This window comes from Euphorbia lathyris, chromosome 8 (genome assembly GCF_963576675.1).
Source record: "Euphorbia lathyris chromosome 8, ddEupLath1.1, whole genome shotgun sequence".
Taxonomy (NCBI): domain Eukaryota; kingdom Viridiplantae; phylum Streptophyta; class Magnoliopsida; order Malpighiales; family Euphorbiaceae; genus Euphorbia; species Euphorbia lathyris.
This window is the reverse complement of record NC_088917.1, coordinates 46,428,379-46,443,269: the sequence shown is the minus strand read 5'-3', so window position 1 is coordinate 46,443,269 and position 14,891 is coordinate 46,428,379. Positions and strand designations below refer to the sequence as shown.

The 14,891-nt window shown below is 34.9% G+C and overlaps 1 protein-coding gene across 2 annotated transcripts; it reads left to right on the top strand.

The window, feature by feature from the left end:
• Nucleotides 1-1,827: 1,827 nt before the first annotated feature.
• LOC136202956 (E3 ubiquitin-protein ligase At1g63170) lies at nt 1,828-5,767 on the top strand. 2 transcript variants are annotated; one of them, XM_065993969.1, is made up of 5 exons: nt 1,828-1,985; nt 2,813-3,659; nt 4,765-4,917; nt 5,007-5,292; nt 5,387-5,767. In XM_065993969.1, the coding sequence occupies exons 2-5, from the start codon at nt 3,007-3,009 to the stop codon at nt 5,573-5,575; spliced, it is 1,281 nt and encodes a 426-aa protein (XP_065850041.1). In that variant the 5' UTR covers nt 1,828-1,985; nt 2,813-3,006; the 3' UTR covers nt 5,576-5,767. The 2 variants fall into 2 exon arrangements, with proteins under 2 accessions (XP_065850041.1, XP_065850042.1); XM_065993970.1 differs by having other exon boundaries at nt 1,829-1,985; nt 4,792-4,917.
• The last annotated feature ends 9,124 nt before the right edge of the window (nt 5,768-14,891 follow it).

The window sequence follows — 14,891 nt, the reverse complement described above, 5'->3', positions numbered from 1 at the left end:
TAGTTTTCCGATTTTTTAAGGAAGCAACTGAATGCCATTCTCCCTCCTCATTCTCTCCTTCTTCTGCTTCTGCTTGATCTGCCCATGATTCTTTTGTGTGAGAGCCGAAGTCCAGAGACTCTAAATTTTCAGCTCCCGGAGAGGCGGGTTTATCAATAGGTTCATGCTCAGGTTCGGAATCCTCTATATTGTTAGTGCCCTCCGGTGTTCCAGTTTTCGTAGCCATGACATTTTCCAGACCCTGCTCAGGTTCCTCAGGTGTTGCATCCGAGTTTTGTAGCAATGTCGTCCTGATTTTGCCAGTAGCCGCAGCAACCGGTCCAGTTCCGTTCGATTCTTTACGGGTTAGTGAATGATTCCGTTTTCGTGGCTCCTTCACAGCCACTTTGGGTTCTGCATGTGGTTTTTTTTATTACGACGACATTGATATGCTATATGTCCAATGCAAAAGTATACCTTGCAGTAGCCTGGAAGCTGCTGATAAGAGACTTCTACCCAGAGACGTTTCCCTTCACATTCAATACCCAATTGTGTAGGCAATTCTCCATCAAGATTAACATCCAGGAGCATTCGGGCGTAGTGTCCAAAGTCTCCGTCCAAAGTAGCCTTATCAAAACGGATTAAGCTGCCGATACCCCTGGCAATATCCGCTAGGATCTGCGAAATCCCAGTATTCCCATGGTAAACCATATAGGCGAGTCCAAACCTGAGCGTGTGTGGACTGTTCTGCAAAGGGGTCAAAATCTGTGACCCAAGACTAGAGTCTAAAAATCCCAGGCTTCACATTGAGAACCCCTTTACTTAGAGCTAATTCCTTTGCAGCATTAGAAGGCAAAATTACCTGATAAAAGCCACGACTAATCGAAATCAGCCTCCATTGAGTCGAAAGACCCCATAGTTTTGTTAAAGAGTCTCGCAGGTCTGCAACCTTCCATGGGGGAGTCTCCCTTCGATAGAATTAATTTGCCAATCAATGAGTGTGAACAGAAAGCAAGGTGCCGTTCATAGGCTGCTTGGGTGATACGAACCGATCTAATGCCCCCACAGTCCGTAACTGAAGCATCCGATTGAGGAGCAGTAATGGCTTTATCACGGAGAACAGACGCGAAAGTCGGCCGCAGGGGACGAGGGTTTGTAGGTGGTGCCGAATTGAAGCGCATATTTGGATTGAAGAGAGTTCTTATGCCGATATAGTCTTTCGGAGGAGGATTCCGATCAGCCATAGCGGCCGAACGGGAGGAGGGGTGAAGCGACGGGTAGGGTTTTCAATTGAAGATCAAGTTGCTAATATCGTAAAATGCTTATTCAACTCTTACTTTCTTTTATTACTTTAATTAATAGTCTAATAATTGACAATAAATAATGTGTTACTATAGTACTTATGATATAGAGATAATTAAAACTCATTTATTCTTTTTGCTCATACGGTGCCAACTAAGCTAATAAGCCTTTAAAATGCTTTTTGTAAATTTTCGACGGTTTTCCTCTTATATAGTATAGATAGATAGATATAGATATAGATTTTTTTATATTTATCTGTTGGTGCCTTCTATGGTTACTTTGTTTTTTACAAAGTAAGCCTTACTTTGTTTTTTCCACCGTTGGATGAGCTTACTTTGTCAAAGTTCAACACCATCCAATGGTGGAAAAACAAAGTAATGTTTACTTTGTCAAAAACAAAGTAACCATAGCCTAACCCTTATCTGTTTGTTAGATAAAATCATGAAAAACAAATTATTTATTCTTTTTGTTTTGATTTTTATCGGATCAATTTTATTTTTTTATTTTTTATGAAAAGGAAAGGCAGCAAAGGTTAGCTAAGGAAGAATAGAATACAAAGCTGACTCTTTATCTTCTTCCTTCTAAATAAAACATTTAACGCATTCTACAAAAATATCACCATAATCACTCTCTCCATCTAACCGGTGCCGTTTCGCTTCTCTTCTCCCTCGTTCTCTTCCTCTGCTCCACACACATCCAACCTGGTATGGATCTTTCTCTTTCAATTCACGTATTCATTGCTGCTTTCCAGTCAAATTATCACTTCTTCAACTGTAGTCAACGTTTCAAAGTTTTAGGGTTTTTCACAATTTCTGGTTTTGCTCATCATTCTGTATTCTTTGGATTTCTAATTCCGTGTTATGTCAGTTCAATTTTGTTATTTTCTTTGAATCGGCTCTTCTTGCAGCTTGTACTTGTTACTTTCTTTTTCTTTTTTCACAATCGATTAAAACGGTTATTAGTTAATGGTTGATTTTAGTGGGTTGGGTTGGGTTGTTGGAGAACTGAGCAAGAGAAGTTGATGTTCACTTGATGTTCAATTCTGAAGACTATCACTTGTTGTTCGATAACAAAATAGAAAATGTAATTCCCTTTTTCTGGGACGTTTGAAAATGTAATGAGAATCCTATACAATTTTTTTTTAATGCCCAAACATAGGGCTAGCTCTTCTGGGCGACTGAATCAGTTAAACATATGCTTTTGTTTACTGTCCTTTATATAATTAAAATTGGTCCATTTGTCCTCTTCTCAATTTTTATCGACGATTTTGGCAATTTCCTCGTCCTTTCCGCCGAGTCTATTTAGTCCTCCATTTTATGGTTCCTGATAAAAACGAGGATAAATAATTTATAGTTATGTTTTGCGATCGTGTCGCATGTTTCCTCGATATATTTCAGCTAAGCTAAGTTTCATTGTCTGCGTAGATAGATGATTACGGCTCCTTATTGCATCAAAAAGAAAAATATCCACATTGTTTTTGTTTCAATTGAAGAAGGTATATTTTTCTACTGATTTTGTGTTTCTTTGACAGGATTGAAATTGTTAAACTATCCACTGACTGCGGTGTCCAGTAATTGGTAAAAAAAAAAAAAAAAAAAAAACAGAAAATCGGAGCTATAGTCACATCGGTTCCAGTGTATACATGGGAAGCATATTGACTTGTTAACCTGACCTGACTCTCAGATCCTATGCATTCGTCATTTCCAGCTGTGTTGGTAGACTTAGATGGATGTTTCCTCAACAGAGCAACATTCTCAAACTGAAACTGATACCTACCCGCTGTTAATGGAGCAATCAAACAATCTTAGCTGTAATGAGCACATTATTGACATGCCAAGGAGAATTGATGTATCCTCATCAACATCTAATGATAGAACTACCAGTGGTTTGGAAGCCTCATCACGTGAAGATATGCCTTCTACTAGTGTGAGGACACCAGTTTCTAATCCTTCAACTGCTTCGTCTAATGCATCGAGCAACCGTAATTCATCTTCCACAAGAAGAGGTGAAGCTCGTAGACGAAGGAGTCCGTTGAATTCTGGTTTATGGATTTCTGTTGAATTGGTTCTCACAGTCAGCCAGATTATTGCATCCATTATTGTTCTGGCTGTGTCAAGGCATGAGCATCCACGGGCGCCATTGTTTGCATGGATTGTTGGTTATGCATCAGGATGTGTTGCAACCCTTCCTCTACTATATTGGCGTTACCATCACCGTAACCAAGTTTCAGAGCAAGAATTAGTGCAACCTCGGCAGGGTTCTTCACACATTAGTGTTCCTGCAGGTTCCTATTCTGTTTCAGTCAGCAGGAACTCGGAAGTGGAAGAGCGACGTTCATCGCCTAGAAGTGGTCAAAACTCTGCAGCAATTAATGCAAGGTATGGATTCTGATAATAACGTTGGTATGTTCCGGAACATGTAATTTTTTTCTTGTTAGTCAAAGGAATTTAATGATAAAAAAATATCAATTCTGCACATGTAATGCTTGGATTAGGTCTTGGAGTTCTATCAAAAACATTTGCCTGAGTTCTTTGATGAAACTATTCTAATAACAATGAACATTATGCTTTATATGTACTACTAGCTGTTGAAGCTTCATATAGATGCAATGTAGTTGCACAGACAGTTAACAATCACACTTTATAATACATATACTTGCATATTTTCTTTGTACTATAAAATGATATAGTCCAAACTTTTTAGTTTTTTCTCTTCATGAAGTCATTCTATGGATGTTGATGTGAATGACTAAACGGGGTCTATACTTTTTTGTGGTATATGGTACTCTCTATCCTGTCTGGCAGATAGTCCTATTGGAAGAGAAAACTTAGGGGGCTTATTATTTTTCTAGATTTCTCCCTTAATGAATTCAATTTACTAATGATCATGAAATTGACCAGTTTGTGCATTACATAATAAACCTGGTGTGTTCAGCAGATACTCAAACTTGCATAAAAAAAGTAAGGGAGGTGATATAACTCAACTGCTAGTGTAAGTTCTCTAACATAAAAAGGGATATATTTGTAGCTGCATAATGAGCTTTGCTTGTGTTTGGGAAGGCTTAATGATTAATTATAATGTGATTTGACTTGAGAAGCTCACTGTTAAATTAATGTGTGCTTTACCTTGCGTATTGCATTTTGTGGTCTAGATTGGGAAGCTTAAGGATAGTGGTCTTTGGCTTGGGGAATCTCTCTGTGGCTACCTTTTGTCCTTACAATGAAAGCATGCTACTTCAATGGCTGTGAGTAATATTGCATGGTGATGGGAGTAGAAAACTCTGCTTTTTGGTTGGCATTGGTTAGTATTCAATGAGTGCTGCTAACTTTTCAAAGACATATTTCCTGGATGTCATGCCCTGGTTGTATGGATTGTTCTTACTGCATTAATATTCTTTCTTACCTAGTAAACAGCATCAAATGAAAACATCTGTTTTTATTTAATAATTTCAGTTTGAAATGTGTGTGATATATAAAAAGATAGGTTGATCATAATCTTCTTGGACTTCAGACTCAAGACTCTGATTGAATACTTCAAAATGGCTTTGGATTGCTTTTTTGCTGTTTGGTTTGTGGTTGGCAACGTGTGGATCTTTGGGGGGCATTCATCTGCTATTGATGCTCCAAACATGTATAGGTACAGTTGGTTTTATTCTCTCTTTGTTGTCCTAATTAGTAGTTGTTTGGAGAGCTGATCTTCATCTTTGCATCCTTTTACTCGTGCAGATTATGTATAGTGTTTCTGACATTTAGCTGTATTGGATATGCTATGCCTTTCATTCTGTGTGCAACGATCTGCTGCTGCTTGCCTTGTATAATTTCACTTCTTGGGTTTAGAGAAGATCTGGGGCAGACCAGAGGAGCCACCTCAGAATCAATCGATGCATTACCAACATACAAGTTTAAGTTGAACAAAAACAGAAATGGTGATGATAACAACTTGGTTGCTGGTGATGGTGGGACAGTGGGTGCAGGAACTGAACAGGAGCGTTCCATCTCAGGAGAAGATGCGGTAAGAGCTTCCAGTTCTCGTCTCTCCTTGATTATATTACTATGTGTTCCGAACACCCTTCCCTTATCTTGTTGATAATGTTTAATTATGACAGGTTTGCTGCATTTGTTTAGCAAAATATGCGAATAATGATGAACTGAGAGAACTGCCATGTTGTCATTTTTTCCACAAGGAGTGTGTGGATAAGTGGCTGAAGATCAACGCATCCTGTCCCCTTTGCAAGAATGAGGTTGGTGAAAGTAGAATAGGATCATTGTCTGGGTCAAATTCGGGCCAGCAATAGCACTGTGTTTTGATCATCATCTTCACTTGAGCTAGCTACATAGATAGGATATAACATCATCTTCACTTGAGCTAGCTACATAGATAGGATATAATACGAGATATCTTGTAAATTGCTATCTTTTAAGCCTTTGTGAAATCTCATATGGATTGAATTTTTGTGTAAGAATTTATGTTATGCCATATTCATTTCTGTCTTGGGCAAAGAAAAGCTAACTCTGGTCATCAGCTTGCTGAATTAACCTTTTAAATGACGACTGGAATAAATCCTATATATGGATGGCATGGGATAAAAGATTTCTAAATATAGTACTGGAATAAATGGATGCCTTTTTATTGCTATCCTTGATGCTTTAATTGAAAAAATCTCCGAATATTTCCTTAAATTTGAAGTTTACTGATTTAGTGAGATTGTCTTACTAAGCCGTAATGCATTGTTTTTGTCCTTGATTTTAGCACAATTTCAGATTTACTAATTCGGCTATTACTCTTTATATTTCTCTTTTAAAAATGTTTTTTACTTAATTATTATGCTTTAATTATAAGATAATTTCCATTAATACGAAGTCTTTCTTCTAGTATATATGCATATTACAACACTCACTCACTTTTTTTTTTCGAAATACTTGGGAGTTTTTTCTCTCGAAATACTTGATATGGTTTAGTTTAAGGATTTAGATCTGAATCTGATATAGCTTGACTTGACACTGATTGGATCCAGATCCATTTTATTTGGATTTGGCCAAAAAATGACATTAACTTAATAAATTTCACTGCCTAATGCTCCTCCAGTCCCCTTAACTTGTTCAAATTGGTTATTTTACCCCTCAAACTCATCGAATATCCTATTTACTCCCTTAACTCCATAGAAATGGTATTTCCCACTCCCTTAACTTGTCCAAATTAGTCATTTTATCCCTCCTCAACTCATCAAATGTCCTATTTATCCCCTTAACTCCATAAAAGTGGCATTTCTCACCCCTTATGATCATATTTACCCCATTAACTCCATAAAAGTGGTATTTCTTACGCATTTATAGTGCAAAATTAATAGCACTTATTCAAATGAGTTTGAAAATATATATTTTTAATATCAACTTTTTATTTTGTTTTAATTTGATAATTATATTGATCCTTCATGTGTTTATTATAATAATATTATATTACAATAATTAGATAATCAAAATTTAACTAGCAAAAAAAGTTGAAAAAAGAAAGAATGAATAAAATATACAAATAACAAGAATTTTTTTTTTTTGATAAAAAAACAAGAACATTAATATATAAACAAGTTAAAGACATTATATGTAGGGAAAATGTACCAAAATTGGTCTATGATTTTGGGAAGTATCAATTTAGGTTCCACGTACAAAATAGTACCAATATAGGTTTAACGTTTAAAAAATGTATCAATTTAGGCCTCGATGACGGATTGTAAGGGGTGAGAAATACCAATTATATGGAGTTAAGGGGGTAAATAGGACATTCTATGAGTTGGGAAGAGGGTAAATTGACAAGTTGAGGGTTGAGAAATACCACTTTTGTGGAGTTAAGAGGGTAAATATGATATTTTATGAGTTGGGGGATAAATGGACAAGTTGAGGAGGTGAGAAATACCACTTTTATGGTGTTAAGGGGGTAAATAGGACATTCGATAAGTTGAGGGGGTAAAATGACCAATTTGGACAAGTTAAGGGGGATGGAGGAGTATTAGGCCTAAATTTCACTGCTTTTTAATAAGACTTTAATTCTTTTTTTTTTACTTCTAACTCTTATCAAATGATTGAATTTAGTTTCTAATTGTCAATTCATTTGCCCTAAATTAAGGGGGTGTTTGGTTGCTCATTTTCAGGCTCCTTTTGCCTTTTCACTTCAAAATGAAGATTTTTAGGTGTTTGGTTAGTGATCTCCTGTTTGCCTTTTACAATTGAAAAGTAGCATTAGGTGTTTGGTTAGTGGTCTCCTGTTTGCCTTTTACACCCGAAAAGCAGCCTTTTACAAAAGCAGAGAATCTCTGCTTTTTGGAAAAGCAGCTTTTTCCAACAGCAAACAGCAAACCGTAACAGCAACAACAAACCGTAACAGCAAATAACAAACCGTAACAGTAAACAGCAACAGCAAACAGTAGGTAAAACAAACGGACCCTAAATCTAAACATAGTGTATAATAAAAAATTATCTTTAAAGCTATATGAATATTTTTAACAATTAATTTTGTAATAATAATTTATATTTATACTATAAACATTTTTCTAATATGATTTCACAACTAATGAATTAAAATTGAAAAATTAATCTAATTGTCTAAGTTGAATTTAACTAATAAATTTGAAACGTAATAATTTCAAAAACTATATTTAGAACACAACACATTATATTCTAAATGGAAAAAATATATTTATTTCAATGAATTGCACCTTTAGTATAATTTGATAATTATACTGATATAACGAACTGGGTGCCTTCTATGGTTACTTTGTTTTTAACAAAGTAAACATTGCTTGGTTATTTTCACCATTGGATGATTGAGTGTAAAATTCATCCAATGGTGAAAACACACAAAGTAAGGGTTACTTTATCAAAAACAAAGTAATCATAGCCTTTACATAACGAACTGGTATAAAAAATCTAATTTTCCTAATAAATTATATGTGTGATAGAAAGTTTATATTTCTAATATGATTTATGAATTTATTAGAATTTTAAATATAACTAGTTAAAACTAAAAAAATGTCCCGATAAAAATGGGTATCTACAATTGCTCCATTTTGTATATCTCCAATAGAAATGAAGTACACATACATAGTCATTTTTACACTTCATTGTGCGAAAAGATAAAACACTAAAAAAAGAAAAAAAGAAAGTTTAGCAAAACTCCCTAGATGCTCAGATCAATTTGCATTGATCGAACTTGATTCATGTTGATTTGATTTTCATATGTGAGACTTTATAGCGGCTCCCCGCAACAGATATGAGTATTTAAGTGATGATTCGTGACTGGTATGAGCTTTTATAGCGGCTCCCCGCATCTTGAATGAGCTTATATAGAGGCTTCTAATATGTGACTGCTTTGTAGCGACTCTGTGCAACTGATATCTGAGTGCTTATAATGGCTCTCTGCAACTGATGTATGAGTGCTTATAATGGCTCCCCGTAACTGATGTGTGAGTGCTTATAGCGGCTCCCCACAACTGATGTGTGATTGATGTGAGTGTTATCAGTCTCCCTGCAACCGATATAAAGTTGATGTGAGTGTTAGCAGTCTCCCCGCAACTGATATAAAGTTGATGTGAGTGTTATCAGTCTCCATGCAACTGATGTTTGAGTGCTTATAGCGGCTCCCCACAACTGGTGTATGAGCGCTTATAGCGGCTCCCCGCAACACTGTGAGATGTGTGTGGACTTTTCAATCGCTGATGATGTGATTTGAAGTGGTTATTTTATGATTGCTATCCAGTAATTAAACCCGGTAAGTTAAATGATTTCGCAAACAGACATTTTTCATTGATTTTAAGTTGAATGGATTTGCAAACGAGCATATTCCGCTAATTGATTTGAATGGCTTCACAACGGGCATATTCCGCTAATTGAATTGATTTTAATGTTTTCGCCAACAGGAATTCTCTGTTAATTTTGACTTGAATGGCTTCGCAAATGGGCATTCTCCGTTGATTTTGAACTAGATTTGAATGTCTTCGAAAGCGTGCATTCTCCGTTAATTGAATTGATGATGATGGGCATCCTCCATTGGTTTGAATATAATTTGATAATTATACTGAGATATAACGGATTGGTATAAAAAAAATCTAATTTTCCTGATAAATTATGTGTGATGGAAAGTTTGTATTTGTAATATAATTTATGAATTTATTAGAATTTCAAATATAATCAGTTAAAGATTAAAAAAATGTACGGACAAAAATGGGTATCCACATCTGGACTTGTATGTGACATCCCGAGGAATCATCGACCATAGCTTTTCGATGTTGACGATAGGGCATCAGAACTTGTTTTTCAACTTGTGGATTCCTCTAGTCCATGCTTGCTCCATATTCCATTAGGATGAAACTTATACCAGTTCGGTTAAATAGTGCATCCTACACCCAATTAATTCTCTAATTAGTCCCATGTATTTTCTAAAAGGCAACGCGATGTGTCTGCATTCGAAAACAGACATACAGAAAAGTGTAAGAATCCTTATGAAGTGTAGTAAAGAGAGTCATTGCTTATATGAAAATAATTTTCATAGTGAAATCATTATTTTCTATGTAGGAAAGAAAATGTGAAAACTAAATCAATCCATTCATGAATAGTTCAAAATGCAGATACTTGGTAAAACTTCAATAATAAATTTTTATCATCAACAAACAAACCAAAATGTCAACTTTTAAAACATGTTGGAAAGAAATGAGATACAAAAAAAAAGAAAAAAAATCATGATTCTGATAAGAAATGTACAATTTTGAAAAGCAAGGAACATGCATTTTAGGAGATGTTGATGATAAGGAGTGAACATATATTGTGTTCCAAGTCTCACCATCATTTTGGAAGTTAAAATAACATCAATAACAGTGTGAATAATATAATTCATAATTGCAAAGATATATGGATCAGAAGGCAGAATTTCATTCTTCATACATTAAGCCCACATTCTCGTTGTAATAATTAAACAACAAAGTCAAACATGACAATGCATAAGCTAAGTTATTATCTTATAAAACTATATCATATTTAACATAGTATATAAGAAAAGAGCAAAAGCATCTAAAGCAATCACACATAGGTCTGTTGTTCATCTACCAAGTAACATATTCAAGTATGTTATAATTGTGGCATACATAATGCATCCAATTATATTAAAGAAAACTTACTTGCAAAGGTTGTGCATTTATGGTAGGAGCTGGAGCCTCACATATGCATAACGACATTCCACATTTGCATTCTATGGCAGTCACAATAAAATGATGTTGTGTAGCTGCTTCTATTTTTTAGTCTACTTCTGTATGTATGTCTAATATAAAAACTTTATTAGTCACATAGTTGACTGCATTTGAGGAAGCCTTGATATCAACTTTTCCTAATCTACATCAAAATGGAATTCAAAAGAATGATTTTTTTTTTCAAAAATGAAAGAGAAATTCTAATAAAATCAAAATTAGAGGGAACGGAGGTTCTGTCAACAACACAAAGCTACCAAAAGCAAGTTCATATAGAACAACATAGTACAAAATAAAATAATCAATTATTATGTTCTTCAACAAGTTAACAATTTTTTTTTTGTGTCATGTAGGAAACACAATATTTTATTTGTTTTTTTATTAAATACTAATATCCTGAAAGTATCTGTTGGTTTTTCGAATTCCATTCTCAAGTAATAGTACAAAATTCCATAGCCAATTCATCAATAGGGCAATGACTCTCTCTCTCTCTCTATATATATATATATATACACACACACACACACACACACACACACACACACACCCAAGTGAGAAAATCAAATGAAATATGATTATCGTACACTAATGAGGGAAGGAAAAATCATTTAATAAAGGGAAAAATAATACAACTTTTTAAAATAATAGGAAATTTATTAGGTAAACAAACCTATAAGTCTTTTAATATTATTCAAGCATCATTTTAAACCAGAAGCTCTGCAGCTCCAAGACCACATATTTAACTGAAATAAATAGAAAGGAACAAAATTTCATTAGGAACCAGTAGAGGAAAATTAAAACCTAAAATGAGCATCACAAAATATAATGAAAACAATAATGCAAATAATTAATGGTAGTAAATAAAAATAGTTGCTAAACAAGTCAAAGTATAAAAAAAATCAGCAATGCTGCAATGGAAGATAAATTGAATCTTCAAATTACAAAGCAAACAAAGAAAGAACTTGAATCATTGCCAGAAACAAAATAAAAAAACTATAGCCCAAACCTGTAATTAGATTATATCTAAGAATAAAATTACCACTTAAATAGAAACCAATCAAATAAAAATCAATTGAAACAATAACATGAGTTTTTCTATTCATTTCCTCAATCAGAAAAAAAAACAGATTTAAAGACGGATCCACCAAGTAAAGATTAACATAATCAATATAAGATCATTAAATCAAGTACCATAACCTTCGCATTCAATCAAAACCTAGATAAAATAACCTTAAATTAAAAAAATCCCTAAAAGAAATTAGAGATAAAATGCGGAAATCACACCTCTTTAATAGAGAGCTCAGATGAATAGGGAAGTACAAAATTGATAGTGAGCATAGAAGGAATGGTAGAGGGAGTCAGGGGGCAATGTTTCATAAAGGCTAATGGAATGTTCGGAGGGTCGATATTTGAAGCCACTTTCTTCCATGCCTCGACAAAGGTTTCATCGACGGTGGATGTGGCTCGAACATCCGTCGCCAAGGCTCGAGCCATCATCCTTGGTTGTTGATGAATAGATCGACCCAACATTCTCGATGCTTGTCGCAATATGGTTTCTTAAAGAGAGCGAGAGAGAAAAGAAAATCAAACTCAACCCTGGTATGTGAGAGAGCTTATGCTATTTTTTTAGTTTTAGGTATTGAAATGAATGCGAATTTGCGATTATGGATATGTATAGAGGGAGTCAATTTCTCTGAAAATGTAGTCAAGTGGAGAAGATGAAGATGGTAGAAAGAGAGTCAATTTTATTGGAAATAAAGTTTAGCAGTTGAGGAAGATGTAGATGCAGAGAGGAAAAGTCCTTTTGCCTAAAATTAAGAAATGAAAATTAATAAAATTCTAAATATTTATAAAAATGACACATCAGCAATTGTTTTATTATCGTGCCACATCATACGGTTGAAGCTCTATATTTACGCTAAGTGTTTCTTTGTGTTCCAACTTTTATATATTTAATGGATGGATGGCTGGAATGCATGAAAAGCAAACTAATTCGCATAATATCTTGTAAAAATAAGTAATATCCTACATTTAACTTTAAGAAAATGGATCCAAAACTAAATATTTTTCGCTAAATCCAAGTGAACTGAATCTAGAAAAATAATTGAAAAATTTATATAATAATTAAATTTTAAAAAATTATTTAAATTATGTTAAGTAATAATTTAAAATCATATCAAACTAAGTCAATTATTATTTTTAATATATTGTAAGGATCAGAGTATATAAATCAGGAGTCTAATATATATTTTTTAGGTTCAGATTTTTTAAATTATAGTCTAAAATTTATAAATTATAGTATAAAAATATATTTTATTTGTGATATATAGAAACTATTCGTATTTTAAAAATAATTTTTTATACTATGATTTAACTATAATTTTTTTTATATATATAGTTCTAGCCCTTTGTGGTCCCTCTTTCCTTCCTCTGCTAGGGCTAGTGGAGTGAAGTTTTCTTACGGTACTCTGGTCGTTTCTTCTTTTTTCTTCTACTTTCTTGCTTTTTCTGGCTATGATCTTTGTGTGCTTTCTCATTTTTTGCGATCATCCTCCATTGAATGGCTGAGCAGTTAGAACAGATGGTTAAAAATATTCGATTATCGAAATCAGAAGGTGAAATTCTGGATTTCGATTCGATTCAGGTGAGATCGGATGGTGCGATGAAATTTGGCGTGATTGGGAAAGTCTTATCTCACAAGCCACTGAATCTGAAAGGTATGGCACATGCCTTTCACATTGGTTGGAGAATTCATTCTTTTGAATTGAAGGAATTTGGTGATCGACTTTTTTTTGTGAGAGTTTGGGAAGAAACGAGATAAAGATAAAGTGTTGTATGAGGGCCCTTGGCATTTTGAACGACAGCTTGTGATTTTTCAGGAGATTATGGGACATGAACAACCGGATGACATACTAATGAGCTTATGTGATTTTTGGGTTCAAATTATTATTTGCCTCTGAATAGAAGGGATTTTGGATCAATAAAGGCGGTGGGACATCGTATTGGGAAGATTGTTACGGTGGATGAAGAGGATGTGGGATCCTGGAGCAGTTGCGTGAGGATTCGGGTTGCTGTTGATATTAGTTTGCCTCTAACTAGAGGTGTAATGGTTAAGAATAGTAAAGGTGAGCGGGTGTGGGTCTCTTTTCGGTATGAAAGGCTTCCTAATTTTTGTTACTGTTGTGGTATTTTGGGGCATGGCTATGAGGATTGTGTGGATGGTCCTGAGGAGTTTGTAGGTAGTGAATGGCTGTTTCCTCAACATCTTCGGGCTTCACCGCTTAAGGTAAGAGCTATTAAAGTCTGTGTTTCTTCATCTAAACAAATTTTAGATACGGCTAGCGGAAGGAATAAGGTTGCTCGTAAATTGTTGGTTGAAAATTCTGTACAGGATCCATGTGATAATGTTGTTAATCAAAAGAGTTCTCAAAATATAAATCCGGATGATATAGGCCAGAGTAATGGTAGGAAAGTATCTGAGAAGGAAAATAATATAAAGGTACTACCTATTATTGATAATGTGCCTGTTTTTGGAATTCATGACTCTTCTGTTTTGGCTGATGTAACATGTGCTGGGGAAGGGATAATGTGTCTGCCATGGGACAATGAATCTGATGTGTTTGTAATAAGTAATAAAGGCTTGGTGAATGTGGATTCTGACAAAGTACATATGGCTAGTGTTAGTGGGAGAGTTAAGTTGAAGAAAATGGCTAGAGGTTGTCGTAGCCCTGCTGGAACTTGTTCTCTTGGGCCGGGTAATGTGGTGACTTCGAAAATGGGTGGGCCTAAGAGGAAAATTTCTAGTGAGGATAATGATTGTTGGTTGGATTTTGGGCGTGAGGTTAGTAATAAGAAACTAAAGAATGATGTCATGTGTGTGGATGAGGCTGAATTTCTGGCGGAGGCAGTTGAGCAGCCCTGCCCTTCATTATGAAAACGTTAAGTTGGAACGTTCAGGGTCTGGGCAACCCAAGGACAGTCCATACGCTTGCGCGGCTGCTTAGTCATTTCTGTCCGGATTTAGTTTTTTTGATGGAGACTCGGTTAGGTTAGAAGGATGTGGTTTTTTTGAAGCGTAGGTTTTTTACATTTAATTTTTTTTGGTACCAGTTGTTGGTAGGTCAGGAGGTTTGATATTGTGTTGGGATAAAAAAAATTATGTACAGATTTTGGGCTATTCGGACCATTGCAATCATTTCGGGGTCCTGAATGATCAAGGTGTACTTTGCTGGAGAGGTACGGGTGTATATGGATGGCCTGAGGGGGTTAATAAACATCGTACTTGGGGTATGATGATGGACTTATATGTGAGGGAACAACTACCTTGGCTGTGCTTTGGTGATTTTAATGAAATTTTCTAATACGCATATGCAGCAGGCAT

What these genes read in the sequence shown, in the direction of transcription:
- LOC136202956 (XM_065993969.1), top strand. Translation starts at nt 3,007, where the DNA reads ATGGATGTTTCCTCAACAGAGCAACATTCTCAAACTGAAACTGATACC. An exon ending in TCTGCAGCAATTAATGCAAG is followed by an intron (nt 3,660 to 4,764) that starts GTATGGATTCTG and finishes ATAAAAAGATAG; the next exon opens with GTTGATCATAATCTTCTTGG. An exon ending in CCATCTCAGGAGAAGATGCG is followed by an intron (nt 5,293 to 5,386) that starts GTAAGAGCTTCC and finishes TAATTATGACAG; the next exon opens with GTTTGCTGCATTTGTTTAGC.